Raw genomic sequence first — 22,107 nt, forward strand, 5'->3', positions numbered from 1 at the left:
CCATCAAAATATGGTGGCTTAAGATAGGAGATGTAAAAGTGCAATATTTACTTAAATATATGTACCAGCTTGGTAAGATTCTTTAATATGCCACTTAATAAGATATACACCGTTACTTAAGTATTCATTTTGGGGGTAATGTTTTCCTTAAGGGCTAGTCCACACGGGGAGATAGCGACGCGTTTGCGGTCGCGGCGACAAAGCGCCGCGACAGTCGCCGCGACCGGCGCAGGCGACAGTTTTGTATGGGCGCCTATGTAAAAATGCCTGTGCTAACCACACGAGGCGATGCGCTTTTCAACAGTCGCCTGAAAAAGCCTGGCGAGGCATTTTCAGGCGACTGTTGAAAAGCGCATCGCCTCGTGTGGTTAGCACAGGCGTTTTTACATAGGCGCCCATACAAAACTGTCGCCTGCGCCGGTCGCGGCGACCGCAAACGCGACGCTATCTCCCCGTGTGGACTAGCCCTTAAACCACATAAGATGAAGGCTGATAATAGATCTAAGTGGTATTTCTACAATTGTGCTTTATGATTAACTTGTTTTGTGCGATTACCCATAGCAGTATGTTACAGTATTGCAAGAGTTAAGAATGCAGAAACATTTCTTGAGGATAAAGGAGCATTTGGCAAAGAACAAAGATCTGCAAACACATTTGCAAGAGAACAATAAATATTGTGCAAATTCTTTCACCAAATGTGTACAGTACACACAGGTTTCTATAGGTACCTGGCTCTTGGATTAACAGTAAAGCTGGAGTTAGATTAGCTGCTGTACACAAAATATAACTCAGACAGAAAATGTGAGGTAGATGGGCAGACTCTCTATGCATCCCCATTGTTTAAAATCCAAGTAAAGACCTGCAATTACATCAATGAAGCAGGAGTATGTAGAAAAACAGGGTAAAAGCATCACACAACCTAGCAACAGTACAATTTGCCTTTCATTTAAAGAGTTAGTTGTGTTCAGCCACAGTTTCTGCTCTGTTGTGTAGTCAGTTTTCTGTGCCTCAGCATTGCGTGTTCATTTCCAGACCAGGTTTATAAATCATTTATTTACCATAAATACATGTGCCTATACACAACACAATTAATGTTTTCCTGCCTGAAATCATGGGTTTGTTTGATGCAGTTTAGGACATATAGTAAACAGCATCAATGCAGTAAGCTGCTGAGCCCAGACTGCATTTAGCATCTAGATTTCTTTCAACCACCCCTGAATGGAGTTTGTAAATAAATAACAAGGCTAGGAGGCATGAGTAAAATACTGGGTTTATACCAGCACACCTAATGTACATGTTCACATATTTAAACATGAGTTTGCCATGCAGTGCATTTTAATGCAATACAACAGAGCAACCCAGACGTGCACAACAATGTCAATCCTGGAAAACTGGGCAAGGCTAGAGTGCTTAGGCTCTGCTTTATTGTCCAGCTTCTAAAAAGGAAGGAGTTTCTCTGGTGTCTGAGTGCATTTCTCACTCTGGGAACCTACATTACATAAATATGTTTGCTTTGCTAGAGACAGTTCTCTGATGTCACAGTCTCAAAAATACACATGGGACTGGGGCTGAAGAGCGCCACTTTTAATATACCAGCCCTATAAACATTTATTTTTGTTACATGAACATTTGACTATTATGGTGCCCTGAAATACTAACCAAGTACTACCCAAATACTAACTTGGGATGAAATGTAGTGATTCACACATCATTGCAAAATGTAGATTCATATTAATAATTAATAATCCCCAGGGGTGCTAAAGCCCTCTATTATAGCATAATACAGCTGCTCTTAATGCTTTTAGAATTAATTCCAGTGACCCTCCACGTTTTCTTTAAATTACATTATAAACAGGATCTCGCATCAGAACAGGGTAACATTGTTGTTGTGTTTATTATAAGTGCATCATTCCTGCCACAAATATGTTTATACAATTCCATGATACTGAATGCTATGTTTTGCTTTGCATGTTTTCAATATTGTTAGGATTGTTGGACCTTTAGTAGTAAGGAGCAATTTAGATTAATCTTAAACACAAGTTGCATCTGATGACACTTCTAATAACACATGCAAAGACTAACTGAAAGAAACAGGTTTCTTTAACCTTTTAAATGCCACAGATCGTAGAATCTACGTTCTGTGGCAAAGGTACTTGAAATGCCACAGAACGTAGATTCTACGTTCTGCAGCATTTCCTGGTTCAGGAGCGGAGGAGCGGCTGTTAGAGCCGTTCGCTCCGTTCCTGCTCGATCCCCTGCCCCTAGGCAACGAGCAGAGCAGGGGATCGAGTGGCCCCTGGGGCGCGATCGCCCAGGGGCCCAAAAACAGCAGCAGGCACGTGTTACTTACGTGTCCTGCTGCTGCAGCCTGCACCGGATCGACGATCTCCACAGCACACAGACAGGAACCACGAGGCAGATGTCTTCCAGAGGCTCTTCCTGATCGCCTGCAACAGTCTCCAGCGACTTTTTCAGGTTAGTGCAACAATTACACACACAAACACACCAACACACACTTATTACAGTAATACACACTTAGATTCACACTTACACATACATTTTTGGGGATTGGGGGGGTCACTTACACTCACTGCACTTACACACATGTGCACACGCACACACGCGCACATAACATGTAATTTACCATTTGTACACACGCACACGCACATACATGGCATTGTGGCTTTTTTTTTTTTTTCTTATCGCATCGTTTCTTTTTTGGCTGAAAAAAATGTTTTATTGCCATTACGCATAGCGTATTCGCTAACCGTACTGTGCAATACCTTTTGTATGTTATTTCGGTGATTATATTGCAATTTTGGGTATTTTGGTGCATTTTTAGCCATTTTATTGAATTTTTAGCCATTTTATTGCATTTTCAGCTCTGCATATGTTGTGTTCACTTGTTTCTAGCCGTAGAACCTGTTTGGCCCATCTAAAATATTGAAACTGTGATTCTGACGGCCGATAACACTAGTCTGGAAAAAAAACATTGATTTTTGTGGTTTTATTGGATTTTTTTGCATTTCACCCTTTACTGCCTTATTTTGTTTTGCCTTGTAAATTTTATCTACTATATATCCATTTGGGGGTCTCTGTGCGCCACATAGTTTGGTATATCTATGCATATTGGGCATCAAAGTGTTCAGTAGACCCCTGGCGTTCATATTTAGGATGTTTTATGCTGATAAGTTACGAAATGTGGGGCATATAATGGGGTAAAATTCAAGCTTTGTGACGATTTTCAGAAATTTGATAAAAACGGTTACGTTCAGCATTGATTTGCAGTCTGGCAGTTTGCAGTAGAAACACTTATTTAACCATATTGGATTCGTCAGAATGTGTACTTTCTGAAAATCTATGGTTTTCTGGGGTCTCTGTACTTTTAGGGGGGTCTAATGTCGCATAATACACACACCAGGTGCTTATATTGCAGCAGCCAGCGCGTCAGCCGTGAAAATGTATATACACTATTGTCATTTGGGGGTCTCTGTGCGCCACATAGTTTAGTATATCTATGCATATTGGGCATCAAAGTGTTCAGTAGACCCCTGGCGTTCATATTTAGGATGTTTTATGCTGATACGTTACGAAATGTGTGGCATATAATGGAGTAAAATTCAAGCTTTCTGACAATTTTCAGAAATTTGATAAAAACCGTTATGTTCAGCATTGCTTTGCAGTTTGGCAGTTTGCAGTAGAAACACTTATTTACCCATATTGGATTCGTCAGAATGTGTACTTTCTGAAAATATATGGTTTTCTGGGGTCTCTGTACTGTTAGGGGGTCTAATGTTGCATAATACACACACCAGGTGCTTATATTGCAGCTGCCAGTGCGTCAGCCGTGAAAATGTATATACACTATTGTCATTTGGGGGTCTCTGTGCGCCACATAGTTTGGTATATCTATGCATACTGGGCATCAAAGTGTTCAGTAGACCCCTGGCGTTCATATTTAGGATGTTTTATGCTGATAAGTTACGAAATGTGGGGCATATAATGGGGTAAAATTCAAGCTTTGTGACGATTTTCAGAAATTTGATAAAAACGGTTACGTTCAGCATTGCTTTGCAGTTTGGCAGTTTGCAGTAGAAACACTTATTTACCCATATTGGATTCGTCAGAATGTGTACTTTCTGAAAATATATGGTTTTCTGGGGTCTCTGTACTGTTAGGGGGGTCTAATGTCGCATATTACACACACCAGGTGCTCATATTGCAGCAGCCAGCGCGCGTCAGCCGTGAAAATGTATATACACTATTGTCATTTGGGGGTCTCTGTGCGCCACATAGTTTGGTATATCTATGCATATTGGGCATCAAAGTGTTAAGTAGACCCCTGGCGTTCATATTTAGGATGTTTTATGCTGATAAGTTACGAAATGTGGGGCATATAATGGGGTAAAATTCAAGCTTTGTGACGATTTTCAGAAATTTGATAAAAACCGTTATGTTCAGCATTGCTTTGCAGTTTGGCAGTTTGCAGTAGAAACACATATTTACCCATATTGGATTCGTCAGAATGTGTACTTTCTGAAAATATATGGTTTTCTGGGGTCTCTGTACTGTTAGGGGGGTCTAATGTCGCATATTACACACACCAGGTGCTTATATTGCAGCAGCCAGCGCGCGTCAGCCGTGAAAATGTATATACACTATTGTCATTTGGGGGTCTCTGTGCGCCACATAGTTTGGTTTATCTATGCATATTGGGCATCAAAGTGTTTAGTAGACCCCTGGCGTTCATATTTAGGATGTTTTATGCTGATAAGTTACGAAATGTGGGGCATATAATGGGGTAAAATTCAAGCTTTGTGACAATTTTCAGAAATTTGATAAAAACCGTTATGTTCAGCATTGCTTTGCAGTTTGGCAGTTTGCAGTAGAAACACTTATTTACCCATATTGGATTCGTCAGAATGTGTACTTTCTGAAAATATATGGTTTTCTGGGGTCTCTGTACTGTTAGGTGGTCTAATGTCGCATAATACACACACCGAGTGGTTATATTGCAGCAGCCAGCGCGTCAGCCGTGAAAATGTCTATACATATTGTCATTTGGGGGTCTCTGTGCGCCACATAGTTTGGTATATCTATGCATATTGGGCATCAAACTGTTTAGTAGACCCCTATGTTTATATTTAGGATGCTTTATGCTGGTAATGATACATGGACAATACGATGCTGGAAAGTTGAAGCTTTGAGGCAATTTCCAGATATTTCACCAAAACCGCCAAATTTGGCAAAGCCTTGCGACTCAGTAGTTTGGAGCAGAAAGGCATGGGTACCCATTTTAGATTCCGTAGAATGTGTACTTTCCAAAAATATATGGGTTTGGGGGGTAAACATATATTTCTGTGTTTTTACCCCGCAAAAATGCAGTCAATGTGTTGATTTTTCATTAGCTGAAGTTACCCACGGGACTGTTTGTATGCGCTAACTTCATTTTGGGGCCTCTAAATGCCAGATACTTTGGTAAACTTATGAACAATGGCCACCAAAATGTTCAGAGGAACCCTGGCAATCATATTTAGGGTGCTTTTTCTTAGTACGTAATGACACATGGGTGATATGGTGCTGGGAAGTTGAAGCTTTGAGGCAATTTTCAGATATTTCACCAAAACCGGCAACTTTGGGAAAGCCTTGCGACTCGGTAGTTTGGAGCAATAAGGCATGGGTACCCATTTTAGATTCTGTAGAATGTGTACTTTCCAAAAATGTATGGGTTTGGGGGGTAAACATATATTTCTGTGTTTTTACCCCACAAAAATGCAGTCAATGTGTTGATCTTTCATTAGCTGAAGTTACCCACAGGACTATTTGTATGCACTAACTTCATTTTGGGGCCTCTAAATGCCAGATACTTTGGTAAACCTATGAACAATGGCCACCAAACTGTTCGGAGGAACCCTGGCAATCATATTTAGGGTGCTTTTTCTTGGTGCATAACGATACATGGGTGATATGGTGCTGAGAAGTTGAAGCTTTGAGGCAATTTTCAGATATTTCACCAAAACCGACAATTGTGGCAAAGCCTTGCGACTCAGTAGTTTGGAGCAGAAAGGCATGGGTACCCATTTTAGATTCAGTAGAATGTGTACTTTCCAAAAATATATGGGTTTGGGGGGTAAACATATATTTCTGTGTTTTTACCCCACAAAAATGCAGTCAATGTGTTGATTTTTCATTAGATGAAGTTACCCACGGGACTGTTTGTATGCGCTAACTTCATTTTGGGGCCTCTAAATGCCAGACACTTTGGTAAACTTATGAACAATGGCCACCAAAATGTTCAGAGGAACCCTGGCAATCATATTTAGGGTGCTTTTTCTTAGTACGTAATGACACATGGGTGATATGGTGCTGGGAAGTTGAAGCTTTGAGGCAATTTTCAGATATTTCACCAAAACCGACAACTTTGGGAAAGCCTTGCGACTCAGTAGTTTGGAGCAGAAAGGCATGGGTACCCATTTTAGAGATTCAGTAGAATGTGTACTTTCCAAAAATATATGGGTTTGGGGGGTAAACATATATTTCTGTGTTTTTACCCCACAAAAATGCAGTCAATGTGTTGATTTTTCATTAGATGAAGTTACCCACAGGACTATTTGTATGCGCTAACTTCATTTTGAGGCCTCTAAATGCCAGATACTTTGGTAAACCTATGAACAATGGCCACCAAATTGTTTGGAGGAACCCTGGCAATCATATTTAGGGTGCTTTTTTTGGTGCGTAACGATACATGGGTGATATGGTGCTGGGAAGTTGAAGCTTTGAGGCAATTTTCAGATATTTCACCAAAACCGACAATTTTGGGAAAGCCTTGCGACTCAGTAGTTTGGAGCAGAAAGGCATGGGTACCCATTTTAGATTCGGTAGAATGTGTACTTTCCAAAAATATATGGGTTTTGGGGGTAAACATATATTTCTGTGTTTTTACCCCACAAAAATGCAGTCAATGTGTTGATCTTTCATTAGCTGAAGTTACCCACGGGACTGTTTGTATGCGCTAACTTCATTTTGGGGCCTCTAAATGCCAGATACTTTGGTAAACTTATGAACAATGACCACCAAAATGTTCAGAGGAACCCTGGCAATCATATTTAGGGTGCTTTTTCTTAGTACGTAACGATACATGGGCGATATGGTGCTGGGAAGTTGAAGGTTTGAGGCAATTTTCAGATATTTCACCAAAACCGACAATTTTGGGAAAGCCTTGCGACTCAGTAGTTTGGAGCAGAAAGGCATGGGTACCCATTTTAGATTCAGTAGAATGTGTACTTTCCAAAAATATATGGGTTTGGGGGGTAAACATATATTTCTGTGTTTTTACCCCACAAAAAATGCAGTCAATGTGTTGATTTCTCAGTAGCTGAAGTAAAGTCCTGATCAATTTGGATGTGCTAACTTCATATTGGTGTCTCTAAATGCCAGATACTTTGGTAAACCTATGCATAATGGGTATCAAACTGTTCAGTGGACCCCTGGCAATCATATTTCAGGTGCTTTTTCTTGGTACCTAATATAGTTTGGGATATGCGGAGCAGCAAAATAAAACCTTTGAAATGATTTTTCAGAATTTTGAATTTTTTTTTGAAAAACCGCTATTTTCAGACAAGCTTTTATGTTTGGTAGTTGGGAGTAGAGAGACATAGTTACCCATTTTGTAATCGGCAGAATGTGTACTTTTCAAAAATGTATGGTTTTCTGGGGTAAACCTACGGTTTCAGGATTTTTTGCCTTGGAATCTAAAGCATGCTGTTTTCTGCCTTAGTGCTTTCAAAATTCGGTAATATACTGCCGGGAGTTTTTGCTGTACAGAAATCCTAAATCTCCCTAAAACTATACATATCTGGTATTGGCACGTTCGAGAGACATAAGGCTTTCCAAATCAGTTGGATTTTCATCCCTAAAATGAAATATTTTTCTGGTATAAATTGATATACGATGAAAAATGGTAATTTTTCATTTTTTTTTGGTATTTAGCACTATAAATTTTTTTGCACAGGTGGAAATACATGAAAACTCAGGCAGATTTAGAAAGCTCAGTTTCTACCGAAAAAAACAATGTATAGTTTTCCTAGGTAAACTATAGGTTTCCCCTCAGAAAATGCCCCTAAAGTGAGAGAGCACAAAATGTTTCAAAAACGGCTGGCATTTCGCGTAACCAAAATGTGAAATTCTGCTGGCACTTAAAGGGTTAAACAGGCAGTATAGCCCCCCTTGATCAAGTGCAATGAATAGGGTTTGTGCTGAACAAACTTTTTGCCTATGTTTCAATCATGAAAAATCTATGGTTATTTCTTGAGCTAAACAGAGTAAATAAAGCTACTCCATGTTTGGGCCTTGTGCAGTAAATAATTAGAGTACCAGTATACAACCACCTCCCTTTACCCTATGTTGTGACTGTTTGTTTACAAATACAAATGCTCTATATCACTTATTAAGCCATAGGTTTAATAAGACAGTGAAACCCTCAATTTTACATACCCTGAATTTAAAATTTAATTTAATATTTTATCCCAATGTTTCCAAAAATTGCTTTGTCCTCTGTGAGTTATTAGTGAAATTAAGAGGTTGAAAATACTCAGATAAATACTTTAGCATGGCTCTGTCTGTAAACTGTCAATTCCAATTAGTCTGCACCTCATACAGCTATACACAAATCACTTAATGTTTTAGGTTGTGCATGTGACTGTCAAAGAGGTACATGCCCCCCATAGTGTAATATTAATGCAGCAATGCTGATCTTTTGTCATTAACACAGCATCAAAGTAAAACAAACTCCTGTGCTTATATTATTTGAGCATGTGAACAATAATTTGCTTTAACACATTTCCTTGGATTTTACACTGTTTTTCCTGGTTCCCTGAAAAATGTATAATGGGGGTTCTACTGTACCTAGGCTAGCCCACAGTTTGGGAACTAGTGGTTAAATGTATTGCAAATTCAATCAGCACACTATAGATTTCCTGTCCAATAATACTGTATTAGCATCACAGCAGAGCACATTACGTCAGCAGAGACCACTTGGGGTCATGGACTGGTTTCGCCATGATGCACAAGCCTTGTAGATTTGCAGACCCTTTGGGCATAGATCAAAATAATTAGCTTTCTGCATAAATCTCTGAGCTGGGGAACATGAGATATGGGCCAAGCACTGTTCTTATGGATAACTGAAGTACCTCCTGGGGCTGATGCAGTTACCAAAATGATGATCAATCCACCAGCTAATTGACAGTGAATGCTGTAGAATATCTATATTGCACAGGGAAATAGACTTGACCTTGAATCATGTTTTTTGCCATAACAAATATAACAACCTTTGTCTAAACTGGCACAGTGAGGTAGAGTGACAAGCAAATAGGTAGTCGTCAGGCCTAGTAGAATTGCCTTTGGGTGTCGATTTTACTAGTCCTGGCTCTGCCTGATTTTAAAGCTCTAGGCAAGTCTAGACAATTTTTGTTCATAAAACACTGGAAGTTTATTTTCCTCATGTTTAAATATGCACATTAGCATTCGATTCAGACTAATCATTTGTGGAGGATTCAGTATGCAGACAAATCCAAAAATTATACACAATATTAAACTCAACTTGAATACCATTAAACAATTTTAAATTAATACATAATGGAAACTTGCTTTTAATTTAAAAAAATGTAATTGCTATTTGATGGAAGATCACTGTAATATCAAATCATAGCAATTCTAATCCAGCCAGAATGGCTACAAGCGCTTACATTTAGGAAGAAGACACGGGTGCAAAGCATTTTTATAAGCCATTTTTTTGCACTTTGCACATAGCCTTCTTCCTTTCCTGAATTACTGCAGGCATCTGAACTCTGAAATTAATCTAGACTCTTGAATACAGCACGGTATCATTTATAGCAGCTGTTATCGTTGGTACATTTCTCAGCAGCATCTGTGCAATCTATTGTATCAACTAATGTTGCAAATTTGACCAGTTTAGAATCTGTGTCTAGATTACTGTTCAGTTTGCTGTTTTCAATTGCTTTCCTGTTTTATTTATGACTTTTACCAAAAATGAAATTGAATATCCCCTGGTGTCTGGTAGCACAGTGATCCAGATGCAGATTCTGAACTGTTACAATTTGCTACATTAGTTGATACATTTCCCAGCAGCATGTGTGGAATATTAGCAACTATTGTATCAATTCTAATAGCTGCCTTTAATGAAACGCAGGGATGCGGAGTACTGAAAATTTAACTGGAAACGGTGTTGGAAAGTGAACAACCCCTTTAAATACCACATATTGATTTATATATTTAATAAAATAGTATATTACCATAAAGGAAGCACAATAGGAAAGAGATACAGAAAGAAAGTGATGATTGTGCACATACTATAATTTTTTTGGCAGTGATTCAGCAAAAGGAAAAGCAACAGCAGACATACAGTATGTATCATTTATTGGCAAGTCAGTCCATTCACTTCCTCAGAGCTTCATAACAAAATGAGAATGCTGCATTCTTCTTTTGCACAGGGTCTAGCTGAGATGGGAACTGACAATGGGGAATATTTTAGATGCTTTCTTCAGTGGTTGGATATTCTGGGGATTTCCAGATAGCCTGTTCCTTTCAACCATCAACCTTGGTTGCCAGTATGTAACATGTAAGAAAACACAGACTGCGAATTCAAAAGCTCTTTACTGGACTGAGTATATCAGGCCATAACCTTTAGTAATAGGGAAAGGAACAAAGCATCAGCCTTTATCTAATCAAGCAGATATAGTGATAGTGCAGATAAAATCCACACAATTTGCTCAATTTGATCCCAGAAAGTTGTGGGACCCTTAAAGCATGGCCAGAACTAGGGGTACACAAACCAGTAACAAAAATAACATGATATAGTCTGAAATCTTCCATGAACTATAAGTAGTGGTCTATGGATTTTGAAAGCCATACTTTGACAGCCTAAGTGCAGCAAGCTTCCCTCTTCAGATCACTGTAGCCTACAAGCCCAGGTGCAATTGCACAGCTGTTGCTCAACAAAAGGGGGCTGGGAGAGAACAAAGTTAAAAACAAACAAACAAAACAACCAACAAGCTGCAGAAATGACTGTTGGAGGGGGTCGGTGGAAGACCCTTGCCAAAATGCATCACACTGCCAGCTTAAGCAATGTGAGAGGCAAAAATAGCTCAATAGACAACACCGTGCAGTTGGTTAAGTATTTCCTCGAGTAAATATAGTCCCAACAATGAAAAGTCTGCATCTAAGAATAACTCCAGGGATGAATGACAACTCTTTCTTTACTACAAAAAGCAGATCTGAAAGTGTTCTATCACACATTGCAATGTGTTCTATCTTAGGGTAAGGCCACACTGGGCGTTTTGGGGAGATTTGGTCGCCTGGCGACTAATCGCCTCGTCTTTGCGGTGTCCAATCTCCCCAAACGCCTTCCCCCACTCTGCGCCGACTAAAATGGAAAAAAAAAACGCCAGCGCTAATCACGGGCGACTTCAGAAAACAAATCGCCGTGCATGATTAGCGTCGTGGTTTTTTCATTTGGGGAGATTGGTCGCCGCAAAGACGAGGCGATTAGTCGCCAGGCGACCAAATCTCCCCAAAACGCCCAGTGTGGCCTAACCCTTAATTTTAAGACTGTGGGCCATTATTAATCTGCCGTTTTCTTTTCTACGATTTCTTTTGCAACAAGTATTATGGGAGTTTTTTGCACTTACTTTAAAGTACTTGTGTATGCTAGGGGCACATAGGTAAATGAAATATGCAGGCAAATTCTTGTATGAAAGGCTGCTTTCTGTCGAGAGATATCTGCCCAGGGCATTTGTAATTTACTTCATCACATTTCCTTTCTCACACAACACAGTTGCCTATGTGTTCTGGTTATAAATTGGTAAATGAAAGTAAAATACCAATTACAGACAAGTTGAGTATATACAAATACGGGGAATACAGGAATTTCACTCTTTATCAATTATCTTTATCAATGTTTTTTATCAATCAACGTGTGGGCACAACAAAATTCTGCAGCCTCACAGCCAACATAAATGGCAGCAGTTGGATGTTTATTTTGCACTTACAAAACAGAGACATACATGTGTCTGCAGGTTTATTACATAAAAAAATACATTACTCCTAGGTTTCTCAACACAGAACAAAAAAGGTTTCATGGATGGCTGCACAATGATAAAAGTTGAAAATCTCATTTGTGTTGGAATGAGAAGGAGGGGTAAAAAAGAGAGGAACCAGTGTTAACCTATTAAATCCAACAGCTGCACAAAGGATCCCATAGGAATCAAATGTCTGTCAATCGGCTTTGCTTGCACATTAACTTTAACTTGTTAATATTTTGAATTGCCCACTGCTTGATACTTGCTGTGAAATGCAGCTGTGAACCTGAAGGGGAATGGGGTACCTCTCTCCAATCAGATCAGCAGACAATTCAGTTGTAAGGTAGAGGGGGGACACCATGTATATATACAGTGCTCCCTATCACATTCACACAATATACAAGGGTCAATGCTGACATATCCTGGATTTAGACTGGGGGGTTGGCTCCCACCAGAGTTACTGTCAAATTTTGCCATTATGAAAATGGAGAGAAAGTATTCCAAAAAAAAAGTGGAAAGCATGCACAGATACTTTTGTCCATATACAGCAGTGTATATTAGAAAATAGTTTCAAAAAGTGTTCCGAAAAGTATCTGCACTATCACTATATCTGCATAACGGCACACTTCCAAAAACGAGTACTGAAAACAATGGTCTTGGAATTACTGAAATATTTTTCTCCCTTTTCAGTGGAACTGCACACTTTTAGATTTTTAGTCGGTTGTTGAAAACAGCAACACGCTTACAATATAAGCTCTATACTATGTCCAGTACATCAGATCCTATAAATGAGCTGTTTTTTTGTTTGTTTTTTAAATCACTGTTATTGGCAAGAGTACAGGAAATGGGAACCTTTTGATTTTCCTGTTATCGCTTTCTTAAATAATACAATATGACATGTGGAAATATTTCTGTGAATACATGAGCAAAGGGAAAAAAACGTCACAACCAAAACTATCCAGCATGAGCAGAAAAATGAATTCAATAAGTTCCCATTAAAAGTATATGGATCAGACTGGCAAAAGGTCAAATTCAACAACACAAAATGTTCTAGACCAATAAATGTCATTAAGTGAGGGAAGGGAACCATTTCTATGGTGCATCCCTAACTTTCCAGCACAACATTTTTTTTCTCTGAAATATTTTGAAAACTTTTTAGCAATAAAACATTGCTTAACCTACAATGCACATCTCTTTCAAAAGATTTAAAGCAGCTCCTATAGCAGAACCAACTTTGAAAGGATATCAACTCAATTTCATGGAAAATTCCAAATACTCTATTCAACAGAAAACAGCACAGCAGCAAGAGAGTGTACCTTTCAGCAGAACACTTAATGGTGGCTAGCAATGATAATTAATTTTAAAAAAACTAGCAGCTCTCCAGCTATTGTGGCCAAAACACTCAGCATGCTTAGGAAGTGCAGTTCCCAATTGCTTTGAGACTGTGATGTTTTACTCCTAACCAATGTTATCAGTCATTTACATTAGGTTTTGCCTTACATCACAACATTCTCTCAGGAATCAATATGCATACCTGGTAATAGGCCTTAATGTGGCGCACCAGTATAGTAAGGTTCTGAACTCGTCGGTTGACATCATTGTTCACATGCTTGTTGACACGTTGATTGGAGGGCCGAGGATCTCTATAGGACAAATACAACTTTAAGTCAAGAACAGTATATGCATACAACTTATGGTGTATTTATGTATTAAATCACATCTAATCTATTAACTCAAGTACCTTCAATGCCTTCAATATGGTACAAATTCTGGGGGAGAAAATGGCCACCTACACCTCTGGTATAAGATGCTAAGCAAGTGCTTTCCAAACTGTGGGTCTGACCTCCTGGAGTAGTTTAGAGCAGTGGCACGCCACTTGGTGGGAATTATTATTATTTTCTTTTGTAAGTGCACATGAAAGCCTCAAAGTCCGTTAGGAGGAAATATGGGGTGAATATACATTTGTGATCTCAGATATTCTTGAGACTATTATTGAATGACTGATACATGGATATTTATTGATATGTACTAATTTCATGTGCTAAGGGGGCCCAGGCCAAAGTTGGAACTTCAAGGGGGCCTTGGCAGGGACTGAAATAAGTTTTAAAAGCATTAAATGTTAGTAGAGGCAGTGGTAATAAGCAAACCTGGACTGAGGTGTGTACCTGCTTAAAGTGTAAATGGTACAAAGTGGGCAAAAACTGTATAAATGAACTGGGACTTTGGGATTCACTACATATATTCTGATCATGATTACTCAAATCACCAACCCATACGACTGTATGAAAGGATGATTGGGGAATTATGCAAGGGATTTACAGAACTATCTTAAGATGTGTTAAAATCCCCCCTCAAAAAATTTTAAAAAAAAGTACATAATGCAGATTTCACTATATTAGGATATAGCTTACAGGTTTGTGATGGTGTTTAGTATGGCTTTCCTTTCCCTTGAAAAAAGGTAATTCAAGGATGGAGGATCCAGTTTCTCAATAACCCCCAGGTGCAGGGTTTCATGCACGCACAGTCTAGCTCTGTAATGTCAACTTATTTTGAACCGTGACTTTATCACCCCTCATAACATTAGGAGTTGTGTTCAGTGAAGTCTGAAAGGGGCAGTAAAGTATAAAATATCAACAGAAGGAGAAATTTGTATAAATTGAATTTATCTAGCAAATATCCTCAATAGTGGACAGAAGTATAAGTGCTTATATGGAAAGTGCCTTAGATTGTAAACTCCACTGGGGAAGGGGACTGATGTGAATCATGTATAATCTCTGTAAAGCTCTGCAGAAATGAGTTGCTAATAAATACCATAAAATAAATAAAACAATGATCTTGCTTTCACAACAGTCTTATTAATTGTGAATTCCATTTAACCAGGAACAAATGGTTTCCCAAGCACACAAATGAAACAGAGACACTTCTAGACAAATATCTGCACTGGTAGTGAAGAGGTTTGTGACTAAGCAGCTGATTTTGGCAGGAAAACTGGTAACATATATTCTCACATTTCCAATATATATATCTGTATTGTTCAGCTGCTTTGTGGAACTGGAAGGACCTGCAAAGACAGCTCTGTCAACAGATACATTTAAATTTATAGAGGATAAAAGGGCCCATAGCCTAGCAGCTGTCCATCACTACTCTGGACGTGGACTGCTTTCTACTACCATTCAGAGAGTGTTTTCTGAGCAATGAGGCCCTCATCCTCCAATTACACATTTATTTTTAGATGCAATCAAATATACATTTGAAGAGTAAAAAATGTAAAGCGATTTATAGCATTTAAATGTAATTCTTCCCTGCACTGGTCCCCAACGTGCATTTGCTTCAGAAGCTCTAATACAGTTTACATAAATAGGCTGCCGTGGGTTCACCAATTAGACTAAAAGTAGGCTATTCAGATAGTGTGTGGGCTCCAAATAATCATCCTGACAAATTTCGTACCGTGCCGATCGTTCGTTTATTCGATCTGAGGTTAGAAAATTTATTTTGGTCAGATAATATTTTTTGAATATATATCTGAAGACATCAATAGGTGACTGTCACTACTATTCCAGGACATACCTTTCTAACTATTGCTGCCTGTTAATTAATGGCCAAAACATTGCCTGATTTGTTATTTTTCCTACTTTGATCCTACAGTTTAAATCGGATTGGTTTTAGATTGTTGCAATAAAACGAACAATTGATATCCAAAGTTCTTCATATAAGGAATAAAAGCTAAACGTCTTTGGCCTGCTTATATGAGCTGTGTAGAACACAATTTTTATGAAACTCAAGGGCCATTTACCATTCATGGGTTTCTATAGAACTACATAATTTAAACCTCTCGCATATACAGTAAAATAGTTTATAGGTGCTGGATAAACAAATGCAAACTTCATGGCATTACTGTTTTTTTCCTTAATAATTCTGGGAGCCATTAACTGAATTCATTTGCAGTGATCACAGAAAGATGGTTAAATGATGCAAGCCCTCTAGTAAAGTCACAAGAGAGTTTCTGTTTCACACACAATGACACAAATAATGTGGAGAGAAAGCCTTTTGAGTAGGAAAAGCAGCCAAGACAACACCTGAGCTTGCTCCAGTTCCCAGTGGAGGTGTGATCCCTTGTCACCATGGCAGTGATCTGCAAAAGGTTTCATAAACTGGGACATGAGATGGGTTTCAGTTTTACATTTATTCTTCCAATGTAACAGAAGATGTAGGAGTTTCCCATTTGTGCAGAACAGGTGGAAATGGAGTTGCTCAATTGGCTAGCATGAGGAAGGGGTGATTGTAGCGGATTCTACTCACACCATATAATTTATCTCCCAATGCCACTACACAATAACAGCAAAGAAAAATCTATTTTTTTTATTTTTTTTTTAAATAAATAAAAATTAAAATCAAGGATAAAAAAACACCCTGCCATTGCCAGCAGTCTAAATTGCCTTAGAAAGTCATTCAAATCTAGTGAAAATATCATCAATGTGAAGGATTTAGCATTTGGGGTTGTTTGTCATCCATGATTTACTCCAGGTGTCAGAATGACTCACATCATCATCATTTATTTATATAGCGCCAACAAGTTGCACAGTGCTTGTCATTGTCCTTAGGCCCATAACACAGATAAAGGCAACACTTAGGGAGCTAGCACACGGGCAGATTCGGGGAGATTTAGTCGCTTGGCAACTAATCGCCTCTTCTGCGGGGCGACAATCTCCAGGAACTGCCTTCTCCCTGCTCTAATGAGAAAACTCCAGCACCAATGCACTCACGGCACTTTGATTTCCGAAATTGCCTCACAAGGAAACTTCAGGCGACTTCAGAAATTGAAGAGCCGCGAGGGCATTGCCGCTGTCGTTTTCTCATTATAGCAGGCGGAAGGCAGTTAAGGAAGATTGTCGTCCCACAGAAGAGGCGATTAGTCACCAGGCGACAATCTCCACCAGATCTTCTGGTGTACTAGCTCCCTTATGGATACCTTTATAATGCAGTGTAAATGAAATTCACTGAAAAAACTGTCTGAAAAACTGTGTAAAATAAATGGCGAATTTATCAAGCTGCGTTTTATTTTATGCCATACAAATGCATTTTTGCCGCTGTTATTATACATTGCTACCGGCAGAAGTCATTAAGAAAAATCATGTAAAAAATGTACACTGTTTTTTATGCCACATAATGAATATGCCCCTTAACATTTTAACATTCTATAAGAAAGTCTGGGACATACAAATGAAATGGTTCAGGGTGCATTATGTAAGGCTTACCCACATTTCAATATAATATTATACACAATATATCATTGTCAACCATCTATTTCCATGCAAGTTAAACTGTTATTACAATTTGGGTAAAGATGGCCATACATAAGCTGATGAAAGATGTAGACTCTGTAGCTTATCAACATGTGTATGGGACCCTCAGGTGGGCCTACCAGACCTAAAATAGGTAAGACAATTGTCAAACATGCTTGAAAATCACACGTCTCTCTGGACAGCACATGATGGGCATTCATAGGCCCATAATATTAACTAGTTATTGGCTACATTGTCACCTAAATGCATCTCAAAGTGTAATTCCAGCTTTATAGGACATAATATTTTGCAGAACTTTTCACAGACATTATTTGTTCTTTAAGGCTTATATCATACTGAAAGACTAGTAGCTGCTTTGTATAGCTGGCTATAAATAAAAAACCAGAAAAAAACCACACATTTTTCTAGCCAGCTACAAGTGGTTAGTTACTGTGAGACATAAGTATCGTACGATTGCTGTCAGGGGCAGAACATTGGCTGATCTGTTCTTATTTGATCGGAATGGTAAAGACTTTGATCTGAATGGTTAGTGGAGGGTCGGGAGATGGGAAAGTTCGATCGTACGTTGATTCGTACGATCGGATCTTTGCGTCTATGGCCAGCTTAAGGCTAGATATTTACTATTATCGAAAGTTTTTATTATTTGCTAGGGTAAGCGGAATCCATTTGAAATAGGAAACAGCATATAATTTAAAATAGTATTGTGTGTTCTTTAGGCAAATGGGAAGGACATTTCTCAGGATATCATGAATGCTTGAGAAATACAATTTATTTCCTGATATTAACCTCTATGGTAGACAGGAAAAGTTTTTCAAGCAAGCTAAAGAAGAAATGAATGTACATTTTTATACCCACCTGAACCCCATACCAGATTGTTTTAAAATTGCATAAATCTAAAACCAAGATTTATGACTGTGGAACAAGATATCTTTTTCTACAACAGATCAACCAGACAAGGCTGGACACACTAGCTTCAGAAAAACAGAGCTGAGAAAGAATATGAAAACCAGGAAATAATGGTATAAAACACATTTAATCCACAGTGAGTATTTGCATAGCCTTAGCGCGGTTTTCTTACATGTGGGGATAACCTGATTTAGCTAGGAATTAATTATATTTAACGAACAAAAGAAAAGTCTAAATGGGCAGTTCTGTGGGTGGCAATGCCCATACAGTATAACACACAGTGCTTTCCATTTAACTGAAGGTGACACAACTTGTGATGGGTAGTAGTTTTCTTTGTTGAAAAATGCTGCAGTAAGGTTTTACAGGAAGTGCTCATATTATCATGATCTCCAAGACTAAGAAATAACTAAAAATGAGCTCAAAGCACAAGAAAAATATTTTAAATATACTGTATGAGGCTACCTCTGGCCATAAACAATCTATTTATTAATGCTTAACAACTAAGAAGTGAAACTGAATCAATGGAAATGACAAACATTGCTTTTAAAACTGAGAAATATTTATGAAAAGTGTTAGGATGTGTCTTATTTCTGACATTACGATTATCTAGGTTGCATTAAAATTATGATTTTAGTTGCTAAACTGCATGGGAGTTAGCCCTTTCATTCACAAAATATTAGATTAATAGCACTTTCTAATTTTCAAATTAATGTCATTCTTAAAGTATAAAGGCACCAAGGTCTTGTAAATTACAATTCAGAATATTATTTTGGAGAATTGCACATGACTTCTGAAAATCTCTCAGCAGAAACACATACTACAGACACATTTATTCTACTACTAAAAGGCTAATTTCATCTACAGGAAAGGATGTGGTTAAGCAGTGTTTGCAAGATGTTTAAGATAAAAATACTTATAAATTCTTTGCAATCTAAATTGTGCACAAGGGTTAAGGGGAATTTTTATTTTATTTTCTTAGTGCTCCTCCAAATTCAACTAATAAACATTGGTTCCCAGTGGACTGTTATCTCCATAGTCATTTTTCTAGCTGGAAATAGAACGATTTTCCTAACCAATAATAAGTTAGTCGATTGGACAGGTTAAAAGATTTATGTTGGCTAAAGATAATATCTCTGCATGTACTGCCTATCTGATGATATCAATGGGAGATTGTCACTAGAATTTGTCAGACATAACTTTACGATTGTTGTCACGGGCAGAATACAGTCTGATTTGTTCTTTTATTACTTTATTTAATTTGAATGGTTTGTGGTAAGTCAGAAAGAAGATTGGGATGTCCGATCGTTGTCGGATACAAAGGTAAAGTATGCACGTCTATGGCCAGCTTAACTGTTGAGGTGGCCATAGACGTAAAGAAAGATCGTTCACTTTCAATACAGACAGATACAACAGAATTCTACCTGTATTTGACAATTCAGCTGCTGTTCAAAAATTTCCGACATAGCCGACAGACGAGCCAACCGATATACAAGTATTTTGCAGATATCTATTGGCTCGTCTCCTGCCATACACGCACCGAATATTGTACAAAACTTTGTTTGATATGTGTGTTTATTGCCACCTTAAGGCATTGAAGTGAGGGTCAAACACTGATTAATAAGAGTATGGACTTATAGCTAAATGACTGCAGTATTAACAAACAAGAGACAGGAAACAAGTTATGGCATTTAACACCCCTCCCCCTACATATTTGTTACTTACATCTGAACCATGATCTTGTTTAGGAAGACTCCATCCACAAGTTCCATATACATTGCTAATTTACTTTCATTCTCATTCCCACATGGGCCAAAGGTTTTCACCTGTTAAAACAAAATAGAAAATGGGAACATTAAAAGGGAGATTTTTAAACTTGGCGACTATAGTCTGCGTCCAAAACAATAAAGCTTTCAGAAAGGGAAGGTGAAACCTCAATGACATGTTTTGATATGAACAATGAAACATTCAACCGGTAGCGAACACTTTGTGTAAATCTTACTCAAAAGTAATTTCAAATAAAATTGTGCTCTTTTAGTATTAGATTTCAGCAAAAGAAAAAGACATGTGTGGCCATGTTGGCTAACGATTAGCATATATTAGCCAAGTGAAGAGGGAGGAGGCTATACTGTCTTTAAAACTTTCTTATCTACCAGAACTTCAGGCATCAGGATAAGGCACTAAATCAGGCGTGCCCAAAAGGTAGATCAGGATCTAACAGTAGACCTTTAGCTGGTCAGTAGATCTGAAAACATTGTCAACAAACAGCTCCTCTAAATCACTCTCCTGTTTCATGCTTTATTTAAGATATTTATGTTAAGGTTACATAAGAAATAGTTGTTTAGTAAATATAGCAATATCTATTCTCTCATACATCAATATAATATTTAAGGAATATTTTTCTATGGAACAGAATACTAGCAATGCTTTTATGGATCTAGATCATAATGGGACAACATCACTAAAAATAGATCTTATATTAGTAAAGCATGGGCACTCCTGTGCTAAATGATATATACTAAGGGGCAGATTTATCAAAGGGCGAAGTGAATTTTCGAAAAATTCGAATTTCAAGCTATTTTTTTGTGTATTTCAACTAGGGAATATTCCAAATTCGATTTGAATTTAAAAATTTGAATATCGAAATGTATTATGTACTGTCTCTTTAAAAATTCGACTTCGACCATTCGCCATCTAAAACCTGCCGATTTGCTGTTTTAGCCTATGGGGGACTTCCTAGAGCCTATTTGGATTCAATTGGTGGACTTTGAAAAATCTACGGTTTTTTGGGAAAAATGTTGAATCGAATTCGATCAATTGCGCTATTCCTTCAATTCGTACGATTAAAATTCGGCCAAAACTGACCTATTTGACCGAAAAAAAACCTGACTTAATTTCGTCTTGGTCTTTTTAAATTTGAAATTCAAAGTTTTTTCAATTCGTAATTCGACCCTTGATAAATATGCCCCTAAATGTGTGATATGTGTCATTATATGAAAAGTCAAACAGTAACAGTTCACAGTTTGTGACATTTTGCAAAAAGCAATTGTCTCTGCAAATGTATAATCAGTTCACGTAAATTTAGTTGCCATCAAAGTTCAGCAAAGCTTAAAAACAAATAAAAGAAATGTTGTGGCAACACTTGCATTCAAAACTCATTTACTTAGTAAAATACACACAATGTGCACACCCTTTGAACCAGGACACCTACTTTGAAAGGAAATGTTACGTCATTCGTCGAAAAAAGTAGGCTACTAGGACTGACATTTGACCACCAAAGCCTCCCCCTTACAAGGAGATTAGTTGACTGCGAGCCATCTCCTCTTCTATAGCCAACTAATCTCCTCCAAAGGTTTCCCCACCAGCGATAACATAAATCACCAGTGGTAAAACGCATGAGGAGCTTCATTTTTTTCAAAGTCGTCCAAGTTGCCTTGCCAGGAGATTAGTTCCCAGAGAAGAGGAAAATTATCTTGGGTGACTGGGACTAAACTTCTCGTGTGTCAACTCATTGCCTACATGTCAGTATAAAATGGTTTGATAAGCATTAGGGTAAATCTTGATTAGGGCTACCTGCAAGCCACCGTTAACAATGGAATCTCCAATGTTGGCAACATTAGCACTTGAATAGCCTGCAAAAACAAATAGCGTTTGGCATTCCAAACATTGTGTACAAATATCTTATATGCATCGCAGCAGGAGATCATAGATAAAGTATAAAAACGTGTGACCTATGCAGTTGCAGGCCCCTGCATTCAACTCAATACAACTTCCTTAGTGCAATTAATTAACTACTTGTATGAACA

General features: G+C 38.1%; 1 protein-coding gene across 3 annotated transcripts in view; it reads right to left on the reverse strand.

Annotated features, from left to right (window-relative positions):
• LOC108698716 (protein Daple) overlaps positions 1 to 22,107 on the reverse strand; it is a 71,325-nt gene that overhangs the window by 45,466 nt on the left and 3,752 nt on the right. For all 3 annotated transcript variants that reach the window (XM_018230421.2, XM_018230422.2, XM_018230423.2), the window contains exons 2-3: positions 20,027 to 20,127; positions 13,630 to 13,738 (exon numbers count right to left, since the gene is read on the reverse strand). In XM_018230421.2, coding sequence (XP_018085910.1) covers positions 13,630 to 13,738; positions 20,027 to 20,127 — 210 coding nt within the window. The remainder of the gene's footprint in view (positions 1 to 13,629; positions 13,739 to 20,026; positions 20,128 to 22,107) is intronic.

This window comes from Xenopus laevis, chromosome 8L (genome assembly GCF_017654675.1).
Source record: "Xenopus laevis strain J_2021 chromosome 8L, Xenopus_laevis_v10.1, whole genome shotgun sequence".
In the NCBI taxonomy this organism is placed as follows: Eukaryota; Metazoa; Chordata; class Amphibia; order Anura; family Pipidae; genus Xenopus; species Xenopus laevis.